At 35.3% G+C, this 24,997-nt stretch overlaps 1 protein-coding gene across 1 annotated transcript in view; it reads left to right on the top strand.

The window, feature by feature from the left end:
* The window catches only part of LOC140161082 (carbonic anhydrase-related protein 10-like), a 293,957-nt gene that overhangs the window by 195,579 nt on the left and 73,381 nt on the right, over positions 1-24,997 (top strand). The window contains 1 exon segment of the mRNA XM_072184469.1: positions 17,415-17,519. Coding sequence (XP_072040570.1) covers positions 17,415-17,519 — 105 coding nt within the window.

The following is a 24,997-nucleotide window of genomic DNA, read 5'->3' as shown; positions in this document are numbered from 1 at the left end:
TCCTTCCTTATGTCAGTGACGTCATTAGGTCTTGGGCACATCGCGTACTCAATCCTGTAGTCAAATTATGCGAGCGTCATGAATCGCAATATTTCATGTATATGTTCGTCAGTTCGAAGTAAATATTAAGAACAGTAAGTTAAGCAGAAATATCATTCTTAGAATGCTTTCCAAATCACAGTAAAACATAAACCACTATAAAACAAGAACAAAAAGCAAACCAAAAAGAACTTAAAATTCAACACTTGCATACCGATATTTTTACATTTTTGCCTTAAAAGCGTTGTGAGTTAGCGGCATATGGTTAATTTCTTTGTTGATTTCATAAACCATGTACAGAATAAAATTGTTTTTAAGTGCAACGTCATATTCACTGCATCCTAGTCATGCTAGTTGTGTCATCAATCACGAGTCTATATCTCTCTCTCCCTCTCTCTTCCTGTTTTTTATTCGTTTGACGTCTCTGTTCACTTCCCTTCACTTCATTATCATGCAAGACATGTTGGCATTCACACCTCTTGTTTCATCACACCAATACTTTTTATACATGATATGCAAAATAAGCTCTCTCAAAGCTTACATGGTAAACATATATATGGAACCAACCTGTCAATATTTCTGATATAACATCATTGCGATGCATCTTTCTTTTTATGTCGAGGATATGTACTTGCCGGCCTCATGGATATACAGAATATATAAGAACCTTGGTGTGTAGCTAATAACTGAGGATAACCAGGGATGTGAGATCTCTGGGAAAACCAAGGGTCATCTCTTCCCTCCCGTATAAAAATGAAGTATCTGTATTGATAATGTACCAGCTGACACTGCCTTTTCCTTTTGAAGCAGATTGATCAAAATATTTACTTCCGGGTTAAAATGAAGCATCTGCTATGTTAAAGGGGGTATTTCGTGATTTAAGTTGCCTCTTCTTAGGGTGTGGTTTAATAAATATCCACGAAGCTTATTTCCAAAATGTCAACAGTCTGTAAATACAAATTGAACAATACCTTTATCAAACGACCGAATCTGCAAGAAAGCTTATAAACACAATCATGATAAACTCCTAAGTTTTTGATGGTATTCAATTTTTTGGAAGTAAGTTGGGGATGAGGCTGTGAATTAAGAAGTGCCCCTTTAATTGCTTACGTTTACTTTATGGTTAAGGTTAAATTATTTGCGATTCTGTTTGTCAAGTTTATATAATTATATAAAAAGACTAGATCGTTTGGATGCAGTTTCATTTGAAAGGATCCGATAGGACTCATTCGTGTGTCTCTGTAAAAGTAAAAATGGCCGTGTACACAATCTACCAAAACTAACACAAACGACGTCTTTTAATCATCCTTTATTGATTAAAAATTGTTTTGTTCTTGGTGATGTATGTCACCCCTTAGCTATACTCCATACCAATCGTATTCTTTAAAGGTTACCATATAGAAAGCAGCCTTGACATCAATATTTCCAAATCTCGATCATCAAAAACAAATTATTTTCTAATTAAAAAGAATATGATAACGCACAACGGCAATATAGTAAAATTAATTTTGCTTGCTTTGCCAAAAGGTTTTCTCGTGACGATAATTTTCATTTTAAAGCCAGACTAAAATGATGATGGGAAAACCTTGCAGGAATGAATCAAATTATAACAGTAAATAGACTAATTACAGCTTCACCATGACGATCGTGTGTTTTGAGGTACACGCTAAATTAATTCCTTTTGCTAGATAAAAGGCATGATATAATAGCAATAAATAATTAAATGCCCAGCTTTTTAGAAACACTGGATTTAGTTATTTTTCATGAGATTTAAGCTTCGCGTTAACTTCAATTACCTATATACTGTTGTCTAAATAAATAATCCGGAAATGGAAAAGTACCTGAAATTTATGTGTAAAACCAAAACGGAGGCTAAAGTGATTAAAAAGTGTAAAACCACATAAATATCAAATGGTGACAGGTTCAGAATACTTTTAAAGACAGGGTAAATTACACAATTTTGCTGAAAACCGTCCAACAGGTTCTAGGTGTCATTTATGTACATTACATGCAGACAGGGTTGACAATCATCTTGCCATAACTTGCTTGAAAACTATCTCTTAGAGTAACATGAGTGTGTAAAATTAACTATGGTTCATACATTTTATGTCTAGTTATCAGTGGACAAAATATTTTGAAGGCAGGAAAATTTGCTAATCTGCTACCAAAATGACTTAACCGGGACGTGTGCGCGCAAAGCGCGCTAAAATGTGCCATTTTAATGCTGAATAATTGTGGTCTAAAAAGAACACACGGAAGATTAACATCATAAATATGGTCAATTTTGTCCTGGCATTTCGTCGGTCGGTACGTCACTACTAGTTATTAATGGCACCATTTCAGGGCGTCCGTCCGCCGGGCGTCCGTCGGACGGGATGGTTGGGAAAGACAAGATAGCCCGTTTCGGACGTACGAACGGGCTCTATTTTACATACTGATAAAACATAAATGAAGTTGTGTTATAGTTGCCTGAAAATGTTTGTCATCGTAAACAACGATAACCTGAAAGATGAACAGTCTAAATCAGAAGCAGCAGAAACCTTTAACTAGAGCTTATGTTACTTATCACAAAATAGTGTGCTTAATATATAGGCTACTGTTGCTCTTACAATATCACCTATACATGATGTATTCTAGTGGAACTTTTTTTAGTCAACATAATGTGTGAAAATTAGGTCAAGAGAGAAGAATAACAAGCCGAGCGGGCCACTCATCTTTAGTACCTTGATTTCATCGTATAATGTGAATGCAAAAAGGTGGTATTCGAGAAAAACAGGCAATAAAGCTGCTTTAAGTACTACACACTACTGGTGCCGTAGAAATATTATTCACGGGTATTATTTAGTTATGTATAAATGTACTTTAGAATTGATTCATTTTCATATGATGTACCTCAAGATAAAGTTGAACCATACAAACAATTTTCTAGTATATCAGACAAAATGGTAACTTTAAAAAGTACGCGGCAGCTATTCCGTTTTGTTGCATACATATCTTTATTGCCTTCATAGGACGATACTCTATGCAGACGGTAATAAGTATCGACTAGCTCCTTGGCGGGAAGAATCGACAACATACAGTATTCGCTCTTTCATGCGCCAAATGTTACCCCCTTGAGCTTTGAATTTTCATAGACTGCAGGGCTTTCTTCTAGTGGGCCATTTGGGGATTTACTAAAGGTACACATTGGCCAATTTGTATGACAAATTCAAAAGCACGATTCTGTCCTCAATAGGGTTTGATTATACCTTCATTAGGACATGACATGTGAGCCGTTAGCCCTTATCTGCCGGTGGTCAGTCGGATGAGCCAAAATTTATTGTTTTTGATTTTTTTTTAAATCTTGCTTTATTTTTCGAAATGACAATATGTATTTAATCTTTATGCAAAGGGCAATTATAAAACCACATGTTGTTCAGTATGGGTTTTAAAATGGGCATAAAAACTTAAAAGCATGTGACTTGTATGATAGGAAATTGAGAAATCAGTATGGCGAGCAACAAATAAGGTCAACGCTTTCAATACAAGTACTGAAGATGTGCATTTGAATATGACTGCGGCTAAAAAGCTCAAAGAAGTAAGTAAGTGCGATGTGGGCTGAGTAGATGGTATATTTTTATTCGTAAAAACGCGTGCCTTTGAATCAATGCAATCCAACAGAACAAGATTCTTATATTCCAAAGTGGATTGGATATCTTTTTGTTAAGGTGGTACTACACCCCTTGAAAATTTGTGACTGTTTTTGCATTTTTCTCATAAAATAACTACACACTGGTAACAAAAGTTATGTATATCATAGGGGCAAGGAATCCAATTACTTCACTGAAATTTCAGTGATTTAAGATAAGTGGTTCATTATAATGTTAAGAAACGAGATACATTCTAGCGGTACCTCTTTTCTTATCATAAATAATGTACCGCTTGTTTTGAGTCAATGAAATTCCAGTGCAGTAACTGGATTTCTTGCCCATATAATATACGTAACTTTTAATACCAGTGTGTTATTATTTTTTGAGAAAAATACAAAAATAGTCACAAATTTATCAAGGGGTGTAGTACCACCTTAAGGTACTTTTGTTTGTTGGTTTTCAAATAATATGCAAGTGATTCAGCTAATTACATTTTACTAAGAATATTTTTCGCACAAAACATCGTCCCTTTTTTGCAAACCAATATTATAATGAGAGTTTTAGGTTGTGTTGACTAACTTTGTATCCAATTTCTTTTGATAAGAACTTTGGATACGAATGAAAACATACCATCTTCTTAGCCCACATCACTCTTACTACTTTGGGATTTTTAGCCGTAATCATATTCAAAAGCACAACTACAGTACTTGTATATATTGAAAGCCTTGACCTTATTTATTGCTCACCATGCTGCTTTCTCACTTTCCTAAAAATCCCGAATGTGTCATGCTAATATTGTCTAAGGTGCTGACGAATATTCCAGAATGGAAAATATGCTTCAATCAAACGTTTGGCTACTTTGGTATACTACGTCATGACTTGTATAAGCTTGTTCCTAGGCTCATCTCGGAAGTTAGTATACAGATGACATAAAAATTGTGTAAAACAAACATCAAGGATTTTACTTTGTGTAAAAAAGTGTGTTTTTTTTAAAATAAAGTGTGGGAGGCAAAAGAAGGTCAATCATAAGTTTGTGACACAGCTACCATGCAGCAGGCGATAAGAACACGATCAATGATGAGAGGAACCGTTTTGGGTGTTTCTGCCCCATGACAAAGATCTTTAGATTATGATTGCGAACTCATTGAGTCAATTTGCAAGTATATTAAACAACGTTAGCATGCATGTCACTTCTGAAGGCCCCCAGCACGCATGTTTGATTGAAATAAACTAGTTTTTGGCCTCGACGCGGGAAAAATTATATTTTATGCTTTACCAGTTTACTTATGGGAAGAAACCAGGTTTAATTTGAAGTACCAAAGGACCATTACAAGCCGAAAAATTTTAATGGTTTGTCTCGTACTCTTCAGTGATATTTTGCTCTCTCTGTATGTAATATATTATGCTATAATAACATTCTTTATTTAACAGTTTTATCACAATCTAAAGAGGTGATAAATTAAACATTGATTTCTCACCTCTTGGACAAATTGAGACGTAATTAGGCGCGTATTTAAAATGACCTATATAGTTCTTTACATGATAAACTTAAAGAATTGCCAGGTGACCCTCTATTCATTTTATTTTCTGGAGCTGCAAATTCCTGACGCGAGGAGCTGCTTAAATTGCTCAAGGGTGACAATCTTCACTTAAACACAAGTTGCTTAGTAGCCGCACACTTTATGTCAAGCTAAAATTGAATCAAAGTTGCACACTATTTGATTGGGAAACTGGACTTAACTGGCTGGACTGACATATAGAGGATACCTTATAGCCCTTCAAGTGTTATGCATGCGTTACAGAAAACTGTGCTAAAACTATCAAATGTAGGTCGGGCTCATTTCATGCAGTGTACTTCGGTTATATTTATAAATACGCTTTTACAAATACGCACGTGACCACTTCCGCGCTGCCATAACAGCTTGTAGATAGTAAGTCTCAAAGTGACCTTCTACATAGCGGGTGGTCTTCCTATACATTTGAATGCAAAGGCGGAACAACACGAGACTACTGTGCAGCAAAATTGTCTATTTTGTTCAATTTTGTGATTATTGTAAACTTTTCCGTCTTTACATATTTTTTTCGTCGTCAAATACTTGTTTTTCCGTCGTCAAACTGTTGTTTTTGATAACATATTACAAATTCAGAATCCCTCCATGTGTAATAATTTTGCTATTCAATTTGATGATTTTCATCTACAAAGTTCCTATGCTGTTCTGTATAGTGGTCAATGCATGGGGATTTGGTCACGCTTGCTGGTCTTTGTATGTCGTGCCCATGAGTCACCTGCGTATTTATAAACGCGCATTTATAAATATAACCGAAGTATACTGTTCACGTGGCATCGTTATGTCCCAAGCAATTCTGGTACCTGCTTCTTGACTGTTAGCTTGACGTTCGTTCTTTATCAAATATATTACGGATCTAACGTTGTCCAATAAAAAGGGACATTGACCATTCATCATGGATGTCTTCTCTTTCCCTTTTTATCTTCCTTTATTTGTCACAATAGTTCTCTTGATAATACGATTCTACCGTCCACGTCTGCGGTGAGTTTCTTTATAAAGGTTTCTATATTGGGCCTCTGATGCTATGTGCAAAATGCAAATGTAAAGATTTGCGTTATCAGAGGCTATGCTAGCTTGGTGTACATCAGCAACTTTTTACGGACAAGATATTCCTTCTATCAGACATATCAGGAGATAGACTGTCATCCATCAGTCATTACCGCAGTAGAAATAAATAATACATTGCATCTTATCCATACGACGTGTGTGCGTTGCAGTAATTATACAGCAAACACTCCTCATTATATATGCTTTAGAAGACTACTGATTGTCTTTACCCCTCTAGCAGCGAAGTTCGAGACGACAAACAATTTATCAACAATTATCCAATTTCATGCATGCATTCTGAAACCACATGATAAAATGCATTATAATGCCATGTGTCCATTTAAAGGACCTTGAAATAGCATCCTTGATATAAAAAAAAGAATTTATGAATTTGTAATTGTAGCGGATAACTGAGAAAAATAAGTATACACGAGTCAGGCCTTTAAATTGTCAAAACAGTAACGAGGGCCAACGTTGCTTACGGATGGCATTAAGGTTTATTTTACTTGCACCACACACAAGGAATGAGGAATATTTGTTTTTTTTTTCTCTGCAAACATGTCTCGAAGGATCTTGTGCTTATTTTTAAGAAATACTGACATTTTCTATGCAGTGTGAAGCTTGTTTTAAATAGAAAGTAACACCTCGTATCCGATACAAATAGGGCAAGGTTTGTGTGAGGTCAAATGTGTCGAAAAGTGCTATAAGTGTTCATGATCACACAAGTCTGATATTGTCTAGAGTAAAACTTCTATAAACAGCTATATACCTTGCCATATTTTTAACAAGATACCCATGTCGTGTCGTTTTTAAATATACTTTTGCTAAGAACGTAAAACTTATGAAAGACATCACCATTATTAATAAAGCACATTGGACAAAATAGGAGTCCTAGCAGTAGGTAATGGTATGTGCTTGACCATAGTTATTTTACAAGTCCAATAAACATGACATGACTCCTCGTGCCCGAGGAGGCTGTTTATAGCAAAACCGCTCTAAACAAAATCGTGAGTGAGAAAAAGTGAAAAACAAGAAATAGATGATTGAAAACGGAGTTGAACATGCCGACAGGTAGATATCGATTTTTATAGTTCAAGATGTTTGTGATTTTCGTTGTTTTTAACGCATTTGAGTAAAAGTGACTTATAATGGTCGTTTAATCGTTACCAAACTTGTCAAGTTTCAGTCGAATAAACGAAAAGACAAGTTTTCACCTGCCTTTTAAAGTTGTTTTACTGATTTTTTCGTGCAATTTTCTAAATACATGACAAAGCAAAATACTATTGTTCCCAATTTATAATATTTATAAAAGCCGAAGTAAATTACAAAAACTGCCAAAATCGTTCTTCTACAGACAGGTTGAGAAATCCTGAGAAAATATCAAGAAACACTATCAATTAAAGTAAAAAAGAACAGGGATTAATAGCGCTAATCACAAGTTTGTGACATACAGCGAGCATGCAGCAGCCAATAAGAAAGCGATCGATGATGGAGAAATAATTTTGAGTGTTTCGGCCCGCGAATAGTTTCTTAAGATTCTGATTGCGAGCACAATGAGTCAATATACACGTATATAACACAACATTAGCATGCTGATCACTCCTATATCGGCCCAGATCGCATATGTTATTGAAATAAACTACCTTTTGGGTAAAACTATATTAACATATATCTTCCCTAGGAAACTGGGGTTAGTCCTTAGAAAAGGACGAATCGACCACTAAAATTTTTTCTTTACGTAATTTGTTATGCAATAATAACATAGCTTTTATAGAAGTGATGAATTAAACATTGATTCGTCACTTCGTGGGCAAATTGAGACGTTATTAGGCGCGCGTTTAAAATGACCCAGTTCTTGACGTGACAAGCTTAAACTAAAGAATTGTCAGGTGACTGTCTTTTTATTTATTTTTCTTCTTCTTTCATTCCTGACGCGAGGAGCTGCTTAAATTGCTCAAGGGTGGCAATCTTCACTTAAACATAAGTTGCTTAGTAGCCTCACACTTTATGTCAAGCTAAAATTGAATCAAGGTGGTACACTATTTGATTGAACAACTTGGCCGGACTGGCTGGCCTAGCATATAGAGAAGGCGTTATTGCCCCTTCGAGTGTTATGCATTGCATTGCAGAAAACTGTGCTAAAAATATCGAATGTAGGCCGGGCTCAATTTATGTGCGTCTGTCTTAGCTAGCCGACATGTAATGTCTCAAGCAATTTTGTTACCTTTTTCTTGCACGTTAGGAATACCTTGAAGATATGAAGCATATTACGGACCTAACGTTGTGCAATAAAATATCAAGCGATCCTAGCCATTCATCATGTATGTCTTCTCTCTTTCCTTTTTTGTATCTTCCTTTATTTGTCGCAATTGTTCACTTGAGTGGCTTGACTAGCTGCGGTGAGTTTCTTATTAAAGGGTTCTATATTGGGCCTCTGATGATATGTACAAAATGCAAATGAGGCTTGCGTTATCAGACGCTATGCTAGCTTGGTGTTCATCAGTAACTTTTGGCGAACAATGTATTTCATCACTCAGACATATTAGAAGATATATTGTCATCCATCCTTCATTAACGCATAGATGTATTTACCCCTTTCAACGCTTTCTGATAAGAACAAACATTCAAAGTGTTCATTCAGAGGAACTTGAAATAGCAATATTCTTAATATAAAGTAGAAACATTTATGAATTCATAGTGTATTAATGAGGAAATAGGTATCCACGTGTCAGGCGGTTGGTTAAATTGACAAAACATTTACTAGGGCCAGTGATGCCTATGGCTAGCATTCTGGTTTGTTTTCATTGTACCACACTCAATGAACATTGGTCTTTGTTTTTGTTTTGTTTGTAAACTTGTCTCGAAGGATCTTGTGATTATTTTTAAGAAGTATTGACAATCTTTATGGAGTGTGAAGCTGGTTGCAAATAGAAAGTAACACTTAGTATCCGTTAAAATAGAGCAAGGTTTGTCTGAGGTCAGCTGTACATACAAAGTGCAAAATGAGTTTTCCATGTTTTCAGCAGATACCCATATCATATATATCTTTTGCTCAAACAATTGAATATAACTGATAACATATATCCCCAATATTAATAATGTACATTGGTTAGATACTCTTCTATAATCTCTACCAGTACTCTACCTGAGTAATGGTATGAGCAAATCCAGGGCAAAAAGATGCACAGAGTTGTTTTTCATGTCCAATACACATGACATGACTCTTCTTGCCGAGGCTGTAGGCCTATATTGCTGTAAAGTCAAGTCACGCAAAATAGTACAACGTGAGTGAGAAAGGGAAAGAGAGAAACAAGAGTGGTTTGCCCAAATAGATGTTTGCAAACGGAATTGGAAAGTGGCTACAGACATGCTGAAAGTTAGATGTCGATTTTTATAGTTTGTTTGTGATTTTTGTCGGTTAATGGCAGTGTATTGTATAATATATGGGTGCTGAGGTCAAAATACGCAGTGCATAATGGGAAAATGTCGACATCCAAAGCCCGCGTAATATGAGTACAACACATGAATATAGTGTCATTGTGTGTTTAAATATCAATATAGTGATGTTACACGCGAATGCACAATAAAACAGCAATAATTTACAATCATAGTAGATCCATTTTCTATATATTGATCACACGGAATCCTTCATGGAGCTGTTTTCAACACTATTGTTATCACACTCCCGTGAAAATGTAATGGCGGTTAGAACGACGATATCGACCCTAGAGGTCAAAAAGTGTAATGACAACAGCAACTGCATTGTATTGTAAATCGCCAGAATGTTACTTTTAAAACATTGGTAGTTTCAGTCGCATAATAAAAAAAAGAACAAAAAGAAGTTGTGACCTTCCTTTACCCAATATCAATATACCTTTCCAGGAATTCGCTGAATACTGTCGCCCAAGACACAAAGTAAACCAGAAAGCAACAACCAGGGACTTGCAACTAAGAAACGCATATCATATACAAACCTCAATATACCAACGCAGCCAAGATCAGAGACGATTAAACTATTAATTGGTTGTCCAATGGAATCAACCAAGATCAGAGACAATTAAGCTATTAATTGGCTGTCCAATGAAATTTCATGTTATTGAAAAATTGCTTCAAAATAATGTTTTGCACTTAGAATAACTGATGAAGTTGTGTTATATTTTCTTCACATGTTCAATCTATATAAACAGCGACAGCGATTAGAAACAGTCAAATCAAAAGCAAGAGCAACCTTTGACGACTTTATTAGAACTTACTTGTCAGAAGTATATTCTGTCTAAAGTACACTGTTGCTCCTAATTTAAAGTATTCAATTGGACATTCTTTTGATTCAACATAATATATATTAAATGTTTGAAAATTAGGTCAAGAGAAAAGAATAACAAGCCTAGCAGGACTCTCATCTTTAGTACCTTGATTTCATCGTATGAATGCAAAAAGGTTGCATCTACAAAGTGGACAAGAAAGCTGCCTTAGGACTATACATTACGGTGCAATACAAACATTCGTATATTATTAGGTAATGTTTCTTGAAATCATATTGTGATGTGCCCTGAGTAATTTAATTTGATTATTTATCTTTGTTTACAATTTTTTAGTTTTTGGATCAGAAAAACAAATTCAATCATATCTGTTCTTGGATCTTGGAAATCCCCATAAATTATGTCTCAATGCGCCCATTATATTGCATAATGTATGAAAAATCATATATGGGAATTTCATGTTTTACTACTTTGGTATAAAAGGCAGGAGCAAGTGTTTCTCGTGATAGATCTGAATTAGAAAGTGGTTGTAGGCACTCTAATGTGTTTTATAGTTTATGTGCCTTAAAGAGAGGTACGTGTGAGCCAGTCAATTTGCATAGCCAATAAAGTACTATTAATCCAGCAATATATAACGAAAGAGATTTCGAGTGCAGCAAAGGGCTCTTTTCTTCCCAACTTTTGTCGACTTGCTAAAGTCTGCTTTATGTAACAACACATCTGTCAATGTATAAAGTGGAACTGTGCGAGAAAATTCTGTATACTGGAGAAAGTAAGTGATTGGTCAAAGCAGCACCATTTTGGAAATTATCATTTGTGCGAGGATTTTATACACAAAGGATATATAAAATCAAATCTGCAGTGGACAACGCTGAACAGTGATCTTCGCAGGACAAGTTTGAATCAGAATTATGCATCAGTCGTCTGGAACATTGAGTGCAACAGAACGCCGTAATCAACAAGAAGAAATCTACCGGATAAGTACAGTGTGATTATGCATTTATGTTTATGTGCAAAATCATTATCAATCATATTATCACTAAAGATTCAGATTTTTGTTAACTTATACAAACAGTGTGTTTTGTTGTGCATTCTGAGGTTTATTTGGGTATAAAGTGTGTTTGGTCTTGAGTCAAATATATTATATACGTTAAACAACAATTTATTGTCACATAATGTTGCGTCCCATAGAATGAAATGAAAAAAACAATTTCATAGCATATGAGAAAGACAATACATTTCAGGTACACAGAGCAGCTATTAAGTTTCGTTGTATACATATCTTTATTGTCTACGTGACGATACTCTATGCAGACGAAAATAAGTATTGACTAGCTCATTGGCGGGAAGAATTGACAACATGCCGTATTCGTCCTTTCGCGCGCCACATGTTACCCACTTGAGCCTTGAATTTGCATTGCCTGCAGGGCTTTCTTCTAGTGGGCCATTTGGGGATTACTAAAGGGTACACACTGGCCAATTTGTAGGACAAATTCAAAAGCACGATTCAATCCTCAATAGGATTTGATTATACCTTCATTAGGACATATCAACTAATAGTCGAAATCAGTTGAAAGATCCAAAATTTTGTTCAAAAAATACTTCTGTAAAGTATCTTTTTAATTATGAATAGTAATTTGTGTAATCTTCATGCAAAGCGCAATTATGTAAGCACAAACGTCCCGTTTCTTGGTTCATTGTAAGATGGCAAAAGAACCTTAGCGAATAGTGACTTATGTAGTAAGAAAATTATAAAGCGGTATGTAGATCACAAAATAAGGTCAACGCTTTCAGTACTGCGGTTGTGCTTTTGAATATGATTGTGAAAAACAGGAGGTGAGTAAATGCTATGTGGGCTGAGAAGATGATTATATTTTACACAAGTAAGTGCAATTTCTGGGGCAGATACTAAAAACCTCGTCTGCTGTATTTTTATTCGTACAACACGTGTCTTTAAATCAATGCAATTTAACTAAACAAGATTCTTAAATTTTGAAGCGGATAATTTGAACGAATTGGATATCTTGTTTTCAAAGGTAATTATGAAATGATATACACGTGATATAGCCTATTTACGGATGTTATATTTTACCAAAACTTGTTTAGTACAAATCATCAGACCTATTGACAAACAATGATGCAATAAAGGATCAAGTTATGGAGATAAAACTTGATATCCCAAATTTCTCTTACTATTTTAAACTGTTGCGATTTGATAGTTCACAGCATCTTGCGAATGGTAGTGAGCTTTGGCAAAAATTGCATTGACCATTTCTTAGCGAGTGTGTAGAAGAATTCACATATAACAGATATACTTTTGGAAAACGTATGCTACATATTAGTATGCTCTCAGGTTCGATTAAACGCTGAAGTATATCCCAGAAATGGAAAATAGGCTTCAATCCCGGGCTTCAATCAATTGGTGCATGGACAATAACCTGTTTGTGACATAACTAGTATAATTCATGCAGCTGCATAATTATGAAATGGTCTGGAAACCATTTTGGGTGTTTTGGCCCACGATGAAGATCTTTAGATTCTGATTGCGAACTCATTGAGTCAATTCGCACGTATCACACAACGTTAGAATGTTGATCACTCCTATATCGCCCCAGAACGCATGTTTTATTGAAATAAACTACGTTTTGGCCTCGATGCGTGTAAAGCGATATCTATGCTTTACTTGTGGGAGAAAACCGGGTCTTAATTTGAAGGACAAATCGACCACTAAAAGCTGAAAAGTGTAAAAAAATGTAATGCTTATTTCTTACCCTTTAGTGATATTTTGTATTTGCTTTACGTAATATTGTGCCATTATAACATTGTACAATGTACGCGTATATTTAACAGCTTTATCACATAATCTTAGGTGATAAATTAAACATTGATTCATCACCTCGTGGGCATTGCGACGTTATTTGCGACACAAACTTAACCAAAAAATTGCCAGGTTTCTGTTTCTTCCGAAGCTGTAAATTCCTGATGGGAGGAGATGCTTAAATTGCTCAAGGGTGGCAAGCTAAAATTAATCAACTTGGTACACTATTTGAATGGACAACTTGGCTGGACTGACTAGCCCGGCATATAGAGGAGACCTTATTACCCCTTTCAAGTGTTACGCGTGCATTGCAGAAAACTCTGCTAAAAATATCGAATGTAGGCCGGCTCAGTTTATATGTGTGTCTGTCCTAGTTAGCCAATGTGTGATGTCTCAAGCAATTTTGCTACCCTTTTCTTGCCCGTTAGGAATATCTCTTGAAGTTCGTCTTTATATATGAAACATATTACGGAATCTAACGTTCTCCAATTAAATATCAAGGGACACTAGCCATTCATCACATGTCTTCTCTTTCCCTTTTTATCTTCCTTTTATGTCACAATAGTTCTCTTGATAATACGATTCTACCGTCCACGTCTGCGGCGAGTTTCTTTTAAGGGGTTCTATTTTTGGACTCTGGTGCTATATACAAGATGCAAAATGCAGAGGCTTCGGTTATTAGCAAGTATGCTAGCTTCCTTTTCATGAGCAACTTTTAGCGGACAATACTAGTCAATTCCATCCATCAGACACGAAAGATAGATTTTCATCCACTCTTCATTAACGCAGTAAAAATAAATACAACATTGCATATTATCAATAAAAGTACAACCTTGATGCGTTGCGTCATTACGTACACTCGACCTATTCACATTATATGCTTTAGAAGACCGAATGTACTTACCCCTGCACAAGGCTAACATTAAAATACACAAGATATAATACTCGCAAATACAAAAAGAACAATTCTCGGTGCAAAGTTGCAAACGACAAACAATTTATCAATACTTTTCCAATTGTATGCATACATTTAAAGCCATAATGATGAAATTCATTTTAATAGCAAACATGCAAAGTTTTCCTTCCAAGGAACTTTAAATAGCAATATCCTTCAATATAAAGTAGAAGCATTTCCGAATTCGTAGAGCATAATTGAGTAAAGCAGATATCGACGTGTCAGCCCTTTAAATTGACAATAGAGTAACAAGGGCCAGTGTTGCTTATGGCTGGCATTCTGGCTTGTTTTCCTTGGCCACACACAAGAAATGTGGGTTCTTTGTTTTTGTTTTCTTTACAAACATATCTCGAAGGATCTTGGGATTATTTTTAAGAAACATTGGCAGTTTTATGGAGTGTGAAGCTGGTTTTAAATAGAAAGTAACACCTAGTATCCGATAAAATAGAGCATGGTTTGTCTGAGGTCAACTGTGCTGACAAAGTGTTATAATAAGTAGCATGTGGTTCGTGTTCAAGCAAGTCAAGTCAGACATTGTCAAGAGTAAACCTTCAAGTGTCATTTGAAATTGTACTGAATGGGGCGAAGTTACGCTAATTAAAGGCAAAAACATTCAGAATTCTGATACAAAATATACATTGGTGAATTTTTGTAGATTAAAACTAAAAGAAACTTCTTCTTCGTCTTTGACTTCTTTTTCGTCTTCTTCTTCTTCTTCTCTTCTTTTTTTATCTATATCTGTGTAACATGGCATAGATATTCTGCTTTAATATGCCCTGTAGTCTTCTCCTTTTTCTTCTTCTCATACCTGCCCATACTTGGTACAATGATGGCCCATGACCCCTAACAATTTTCTGTGGTGGTCTCGGCTCCAGAGGTTGATGGTCAAAGGCTCCAGGGGCACATGTCAAGGCCATCCGAGTATAGATAGTTGGATTGTCATCAACTTGGTGGATGTGATCACCAGCGAGTGCAGAAAATAATCAAGGTCATATCAAGGTCATTCGAATATAGATTGTTTGATTGTCATCATACTTGGTAGATTTAATCACTATCGAGTGAAAATAGTAAAGGTCATGTCATGTCAAGGTCATCCGAGTAAAGATTGTGATCACCATCACGTGCCAAAAATGTTTAAGGTCATATCAAAGTGTCAAGGTTATCCAAGTAAAGGTTGTTGCATTGTCATCAAACTTGGTGGATGTGATCACCAACGAGTGCCAACAAATGGTCAAGATCGTCATTGTTCGGACTAGACAAGTAATACTTTTTCTGAGCAATTAAAACAGCTTCAGGTTTTAGAGATGGTAGTGATTGCATCCTGGCTTGTAGTGGGCAAGGGAAAAGGGTCACGGGCATAAATATTCGTGTTTGCTAAAACACAACACTGCCATCTTGTCTTCTTCTTCTCTTCCCTTTTCTTCTACTTCTTCTTCGTCATCATCATCATCTTCTTCTTCTTCTTCTCCTCCTCCTCCTTCTTCTTCATCTCTTCTTTCTTCTTCATCTTCTTCATCTTTTCTCCTTTCTTCTTCTTCTTCTTCTTTTTCTAGTCCATCTTTTTCGAGCGTCATGCGATTTTTTAAAAACAATTTACAATGAAACCATAACTAATTAATCGCATATTTTATATTAAAACACTTTTGATATAAACTACTCCATCGTCCTAGCAGTAGAAATGGAATGCGCATATCTGGGACAAAAGATGCACTTGACTGGGGTTGTTTTTCATGTCCGGTGCACATGAAATGACTCCTCGTGCCCGAGGCTGTATATTACGAGACCGCTGCAAAGTCAAGTCACGCAAAATATTAAAACGTGAGTGAGAAAGGGAAAAAAAAAAACAAGAGTAGTTTGCCCAAATAGATGCTTGCAAACGGAACTGAAAAGTGGCTGCAATGGTGAATGCGGATGGGGAGACATGCGGACAGTTAGATGTCGATTTTTATAGTCAAGATGTTTGTGATTTTGTCGGTTTGACGCATTTGAGTAAACGTGACTTATAAAGGTCGTTTAATCGTTAGCATACCTGTCAAGTTTCTCTTGAAAAAAGTGGAAAAGGGTTTTCCTATCTTTTTCGTTTGTCTGTTTGTTTAAGTAAACTAGTAGAGTTTTTTTTCCACTGAACTTTAATTCCTTTGAAAGTATTTCTATTACATATTAACTATTTTTATGTATTAAAAAGAATGTACAATAAAACAAAATAGCCGCTGTCACACTTAATATTCAAGATTATCTTCAGCGAAAACGAAAGAAAATATTACCTTCTTTTATATAAACTTGGATAATTTTCTTCAAATGAAACAAAAGTCATTTGCGCGTGAAGTATTCACTATAAACATAAAATTTGTTTTGAGCAGCCGTATTTTGATCAAATCAATAGACCGGAGTTCATTGCTGAGCTGTCTTCCCTTGTCTGTGATCTGTCGTACCATCAATTTATTATTATTATTGCAAAATTGACTGTTTCCCTCTCTCGCTATGGTATACGTGTATGTACAAACATGCACCATGGATAAGACATGGCATTATACATATCAGCATTCTGAAGGCTTTCAGTGGGGTACAGGAGGGGGATTTGGGATGTTTTTATTCTTTACGTATCAATATATAAACTGTGATATTTGTGACTATATTATTTAAAGGATAAGGTGGGGGTCGATTAGTGGTGGTAGCGTGTTTGTGGGTTTCTTCGTATGTGGTTTTAGTATGGCGTCTACGTGTAGGGGTGGGGGGGGGGGGCGTGTGTGTGTGTGTGTTAAATGTCGTTGATAGATAAGTATAATATGGTGTATTTCAATCATTGACATAATGGAGCTATCATCTCTAGTGTGCGTTATATTTTCGGATCCGGCGTCTCTACTCAAAATATATTTTGATTGAAGATACATTATACGTTTATTAAAGATTACTACTCCGTTTATCAAACACTGTTTTCATTATTCAGTTATTCAAATGTACTAACGAAAATCGAGAATACAGATGAAATGTTGGATTTCGTCGTTGATGTATTCCAAATAAATATACATATATAAATATATATTTCAAATAATAGTGTCCACTAGTTTCATATTGTCTAAATTGTCTTTTTATTCGCAGATTCAGTTACAATTTTATAACACGGAATTATATGGTCACATGGGGGGCTATGACAAAGCTGTAGAATCACCTAATGGACTAGCAATGATTGGAATATTTGTTATGGTAAGTTGATTATTTCTGTATATTTCAAAAATACCATTACAATTCAGTGTTGTTATGAATATGCATCTATTTTATCACTTACTGTTCTTAAATATAGATGTTATGTGATCCGACACATGTTTCACTTGAGTAGTGTTTATAGGTATCAAATAACATTATATCTATGAGTCCATACCGGAACATCCCTAAAACTCAAGTGGATCAGATGCGTATAGAATGAATGTCCAAAATGTCCAATCTCTGAGACTATTGCCTTCGCCAGTATCTTGTATTGCCGTTGAGGGCGTAATATAAATGAGCTTATTAAACATATTTTTGTGTTGAAGAAATCCCGTTCTTAACAAAACATACAAGTTTAAATGCTTGGTAGTTTCACCAGTGTTTTTATTTTTGAATTTATTGTTTACCATCAACTTTAAAAAATATTGGGTAATGTGCAAAAAGATGCACTCGCGGGAAGGCTTGACTTTGAATCCTGTTTGTGACTAAATGTTATAAAGATATTTTTACCTACCTATACTGTCAATTCAAAAACCATTTGATCCAGAGGGAGCAAGTATTGATTAACAACCTGCCTAGAGCTTTAGTTGTTAACAGTATGCTCAACTACTACGATTCTCTTGCCGGGGGACCGGGACGGGGAAATAATGTTTTTTCTAGGGGCTTCGTTTTCCCCCTTTCCTTTGCTTTGTTTTGGAAACATCGAAAAGGACATGATATATTGAGTTGCAATTGTTTAATATGTTTGTGTTGCAGTTCGTGCTTTTCTTCTTTTCGAATGATGAATATTTATGTGCTTGTTATCATGTAACACAATCTGGGGTTATTCAATACTTTTATGTGATGGCTTAGCTTAAATTTCCGTTTAAAATGATCCTGGCCTTTTGTGTTAGTCTTGTTTTAAATTTTTATTTCGACAAAGCTATATTGAGCTTTAAAGAGGGAAGTGAAATTAAGTTAGGGTCAGGGAGAGAATGTTTAAGGATAAACTCGGCACAAGGCTTTACGGCTTAACTTTAATTTTGGGGAATTGATAATATATCGATTATTTCAGCCATGTATTTACGTATATATATATATATATGTAAATATAAACACACCCCTCCCTTCAACAGTTTCTTACCAAACTGTATACCACGTTTAAACATGAATTCAAAAAATTGTCAAATACCATGTTGTTTCGCCGTAGATTAAATAAAAAAGAGAACATTATATTCCACATTACCGTGGTCAAATTCACAATTGAATCCATAAATAATGACACATTTATCATCCAGAAATGACACATTTTATGTTCTTTATCCTGTCTTATTGTTAACATTTAGAAGTATACGACTTAGTCTAGAGTAATAAAACCACTGATATTCTGTTACCATTTTATTAAACATTCACGCTATAGAGTATTTATAGTTTTATATATGGTTTTATATGTCATCCGTGAATCTAGTATCCATTTGATACACTTGATCTCTTAAGCCTGGTAAAATGTTATGGAGCATAAAATGTTTAAGAACTAAATTATCGCTAGTCTATCCGCATGTCATAAAACTGTGACCGAGCTCAGAACTCTAAGCAAAAGAAAGACAGGAGCATTAATAATGGAGAACTTTCTTGATCTTGTTTTTATTTGAAGCACGTTTGGTTGGAATGACATGGTTTAAAAGCATCTCCCTTCTCTCGCTGACTGTATAAATCTAAATAAAGAAGTCCCACGTTTTTATGGATGTTCTTTTGCATACGTACTTTCTGCTAGAGAATCCCGCAATGCATTGCGAGCAACGATTTGGCATTAGACGTTTAAACATAGACAGTCCACATTCAAAATTCTGATACATATTTCAAGTTCCACGTAAGTAAACGATAGATAACGAAAGCCACACATTTGTAACTGTATGTTTACACCTTGGAATAGATTCATGAGGATTGTAATGTCAAATTAAGTTCACTTTTGAAAAATCATGTAGACAAATTCAAAGTTCTACTCACTGCTAGACAGTTTTGTCACCCAGGTCGGATAACTTCCTCAGTAATACGATGACTCGACGGTTTTCTTGCGAGAATTCTCATTCCTGGGGTGTGCAGTTCTCAACAGTGGATCATATATGCCTTCATCACAATTCAACATCTACTGACCCCTCTTTCTGCTCCATAATACCTCATGTATCCACCTTCTGTGTTTGTTTGAATCCTTTTCCAGTATATCTGCACCTGAAATTTTTGGTCAAATTCATCCTACAATAAAATTTCATCATAATTATGAACATTTTTCTGCTTTTAAAGGTGGTTTCATTTTCATGAAAAGAGTACCATTTTACTCATATTTTTGAAGAAGAAAAAAGTTACTTCCTTTCGGATTTTTGAACCTGTTAAATTCAATTGGGAGTCAATTTCTGTAGTATTTGGCAGACTATTTCAGCAACCCCTTCCCTTGTGGGATTGCATAAAAGCAACTAGTGCTATGTTCTATCGTCTGCTCGCTGCTTCTGCATTTTGTTCATACAATTGCGCGCCATTTTACAAAATACTCATCGTCTGCTGCACTTAACCTATGTTTGATCAATTAAGCTTTTAACAAAATGCTGCTGAATATTGAGATTGGCGCTAAATAAGTACTGGTGTGCATAGGAAACGATGGTGTCTCTTGTATTTTGAGACCGTTTTATTGAATTTTTAAAGTTATGTATATTTGAAAGCGACCAAAGATATATGTTTATTCTTGATAATACTTAACCGGTTTTTAATTAAGCGGATTGATACACAAGGGTTTTTTTTTCTTCAGAAAAGTGTTTGCTTGCTGGAAACCGTTTTCTCTCCGTAAACATGGTGACACTTTGAGCTCTCCACTTTAAACGGATTGTATTTGATTGATTAAAATTTCATTGAAAATAATATTCATACTGTATAAAACTGCATAAAAGAAAACTGCATGATCATTTGTGTTTGCTCAAAGGACAAGTATAGTATTGTATTTTTGATGCACTTTATTGTTGTTATTTAACCATCATAGTTCTTTTACAAAGGGATATAATTATGCATTTTTGGAAACACATTTTCTAATCTTTTTCATAAGCAATTATCAACAATAACATAAAATATTTCAATTATGATCTAACTCTTAGCCTATACTCAAGACTTTTAATGCTTAGACTTGGATTTTGTTACTACAATTGCAAGAAAAATTTTGAATTTTATTGCCCTAAACGATTAGGATTTAGCCATGTTTCATTTGGCAAAACGATGTAATATTTTTGTAATTCAACAAAATTAGTGCTGTATTTTTATGGAAGCAGGAGTAGTACTCATCTATTCTAATCAACCACTTCATGAAACCCTTTATATGTTTTAAGCATAAAATAACGCTATTTGTCTACATTTATGACTAATTGACCATGTTGACTTAATGCAGTTGGCTTTTTGTACTCTGCAGATTATGACTAGATCAAGAATTATTTAATGGCATTCACAATAACATCATTTATAAAAATGCGAAACATATTTTGAAAATATTCCCCGGAAATTAATCACATGCATTTAAATATGGGTTTTCAATGTCATTTTGGCATAACAGTGAAAGGCTACACACAAATGCTGTCTAGTATATTAAAATGCCCTTTTAAAATAAATTTATATAGCGCTTTATGCCGTAAACAGCCTCAAAGCGCTTTACATTTATTCCGCCGTCATTAGAATATGTCGGAACCACGCTTGCAGCCTACAAGTGGCCCAGGGTCCATCAGTACAACGACTGTGACTACCCCTAACAGCGTCCCATTGCACCTGGGTGGGGTGAGGCAAGCGAGGCAAAGGCGCAACACGGTGGTGGAACGGGGAATCGAACCCACGCACGTCGAGCAAGCTCTCAGAATATGAGTCCAAGGTCGTAACCACTGAGCCACCGTGCCCTCTTTTTATGTTATGAATATTGCTTCTTGTTCATATATTTATGTTAAACATTTCATCTTTCAAAATCTTCAAATCTTAAAAAAAAATTATATCTACTTTTAATGTCGCTACATTAGATGCAGATTAGGAATCACAAGCCACTCCGAATTCATTAGAGAATGAATTTGGAGAAAACCTGATAATTACAAACACTCGCTGAGCAGCAAGACCTTCCCTCTAACCTTTTAATCCGATAAGCTGATTATCTACTTGTTTTCATGAATTGGAAGACATTCTTGGATGTATTACTGAGCTCAATCATCTGAAATTACTGGAGCGTGAGCCACCCAGGCTGGTGGCTCAGCATAGTATTTTTCTCCAAATTCGTTTCCTAATGTAATGGGAATAACACCACACTTGTCATAAACGTGTCGGTAAAGGACATCGTATTTAAAGAATCGTTGGATTCTCTATCCTCCATTTCTCCCTTAAAATAATTGTGACCAGTTCTGTAAAACTCAGATGGAACTGGGCACCTACGTGTTACTGATTACATATTTTCTACCTGCTTCAAACAAAATAACATGTTTCTTGTACCACAATTCTACAATTGAAAGGAATGCGTAGGTAAATAAAACCTCTCGAATTCCTTGATTCAGAGCCAAACAAGAATATTATAAATAGGCAACATGTCGGCACCCTATTTCGTCTGATTTTGTAAGAACGGGTCACATGTGTGTGAACAATTTTACTTATAGCTACCTTGCCTCTTATACCTTGTAGAAATATTTCTGTGCTCCCCTTTGAATAATTTACAGAAATTTACTTTTGACAGCTCTTTAATGATCATGAAAAACAGACATGATCTCGCTCCCACACATGAAAAAAATGTCAAGTCAATGTCGCTTCCCTTTCCAGTTTTAGGTCCCTGGGCCATGTTTTTCAAGTTGAATAGTATTATAAGGAACCCTCTCGAGAAATAGATACAGGACCACGAGTGTTCATTTCTGGAAGGTTTTGCGCTTGGCATCCGGCGTGCTAATTGCTACTACTTGTGACTACTTATCGACGGCTGGACCCTGGGGATTGCTTTAAAACTGATCATTATGTATTATGAAATGTGAACTGAAAAAGTATGGAGAATGTTTTCATCGATTTGAATGTGACGAATACATTAATTTATTATATAGTTTCCTTTATCTTAAATATTTCATGTGAATTCAATAATAATAAGTTGAACCCTTGGATAATTAGATTCAAATAGCCTATGAAAACCTACTTTAATTCTCTTCACGCGGGTGTCGACTGCAGACGACATGTTTCAAATTTTTTTTTTTAAATTCAAAAATTTCAGAAATGTAAATTTTCATGACCGTATTTGGAATCAGCATGAAAAATGTATTAAAATGAGTACAAAACTTGAACTTTTTCCGTTGAAGCGCATGGCTAGCACGCAGAGCATTAAATAACTCCAATGGCACTTTTTATGTTAATTACCACATTATGAATCATTATTCTGGCAACTTGGATCAGTTCAGACTAAAACAACAATTATTTTGCATTCTTTCTTCATATTGTAAACAAACAAATCGTTCACGTGCAATAGTTATATATTCTTGTTCCGAGACAAGCATAATATAGCATCACATGTATTCGAATCATGTTCGTAAAGAAACACCCGTCTGTTGTATCTCGCCCCTGTTTTCGCAGGGGCGCGTATTCCTTGTCACCTAGTAGACCTGAGTTTGACGAATACACTTTGCTTTTTTGCCAACGGGATAATCTTTCTCCACTTGAACATGTTCCTCGGTCAAAAGGAGCCTCCATTAGTGAGATACATTGATTACCGCATTATGAATCAGTCAGTAAAATATCTATACACTTTAAAGGCTACTTAACTCTTACATATTGACGAGCTCCTAGATCTCGGCTTCTCACATTTTTTGACAACACAGTGATGAACGTTTCCCCTCTATACGCGGAGGTGTCAAACGCTGTCTATAAATTTCTTGCAAGTACTCTAAATGTAAAATGTATTTTTTAAAGACAGAATTTTAAATATATATTTGTGAATTGTTTTCAAATGAGACCGAACAGGCCAGGTATTAATTCAATAGTGCTTCAAGTTAACCGAATATATTTGTAAATATTCGAGCATTAGGTGAGTTGTACTGTGAAACTGTAGCATTACATATATACGGTATGGAGATATGAATTCAACATCCACAGTTGAAAAGTTGTGATTACATTGTATGTGGCAGACAGAAAGGTATTTCTAGTAGTCCGGGCATATAGAAGTAGTGAGGACCCACGAAACCAATTTCTGTGATTGAGTTACGATATGTAGTATATTTCGGATATTACCTAAGCGAGTAAATCAGGAGAGCTGTGTGCATATAATGATTTGCCCTTGCAGCATGTGGTTATTGGTAATTTGATTAAAATACATTTCTTTCAACAAAATCGAATTAATTTGATCAAACTATATGCCTTTAAATTACCCTTTGTTTTGAATCTGGTTACAAGTTTGCCCGGTGGTCAAGGGTTTGGAACTAAACACAAAAAAAGTGCAATGCGTCAAACCATAAAACGTTCAAACCACTTGGAAAGACCACTCCCAATTCTGGACGATTACATAACTAATATTATTGATTTAAAACAATTTATTCTGTGTTGACAAATGAAACATAGCTCAAATATAATAATATATTTCACCTAACTTAAAATTAAAGTTGACATCCTATATTCAGTCAATAATATTATTGAATTAAAAAAATGCCCAAAACCCTAATTTTCTATCCGTTTATGCTAATATATCACTCTTAACACTCTTAATTTCACTTTTTTTGTCTTTTTCTCATAATATTCTACAATGGGTAATGAGAATATTATTTTGTGAATTCAGAAAAGTTACATCTGTATTTGTCTGGAATCAAGAGTAGATAATAACAATGAAGATCGATGCAATGGACTGTTGGTATTAATTTCCCTGATGTAGTTCTGAATACGTTGCTTCTATATTTTCTGAATATTTGACTTTGCCCCGGCTTTGTGCATTTAGATATCTTGGACAACAGCAAAAACACCAATACATACGAGCGTATTGGTCAAAACCATCGTAAAGGACGTTTGTCTCAGTGAATTGATTGACCCTCTATTTAACTTTTACCTACTGGAAATTGTATATGAACGGGTTAGCAAACATATATGAGGTATACTTCAGACATGTTGAAATGTATGTACACCTTATGAAACTGTTTCTGTGCCCTCTTTGAATAATGTATAAAAATTTATTTCTGACAGCTCCTTAATGATAATAAAAATCAGACAGGATCTTGCTCCCACACATGAAAACCATGCAAGTCAATGTCGCTTACCTTTCCAGTTTTAGGTCCCTGGGCCATGTTTTTCAAGTTGAATAGTATTATAAGGAACCCTCTCGAGAAATAGATACAGGACCACAAGTGTTCATTTCTGGAAGGTTTTGCGATTGGCATCCGGCGTGCTAATTGCTGATACTTGTGACTACTTATCGTCGGCTGGTATATTTAAAAACTGATATTTATGCATTATGATATGTGAACAATAAAGTTATG

The sequence above is a fragment of the Amphiura filiformis genome, chromosome 9 (genome assembly GCF_039555335.1).
Source record: "Amphiura filiformis chromosome 9, Afil_fr2py, whole genome shotgun sequence".
Classification (NCBI taxonomy): Eukaryota; Metazoa; Echinodermata; class Ophiuroidea; order Amphilepidida; family Amphiuridae; genus Amphiura; species Amphiura filiformis.
This window is presented reverse-complemented; position numbering and strand designations above follow the sequence as displayed.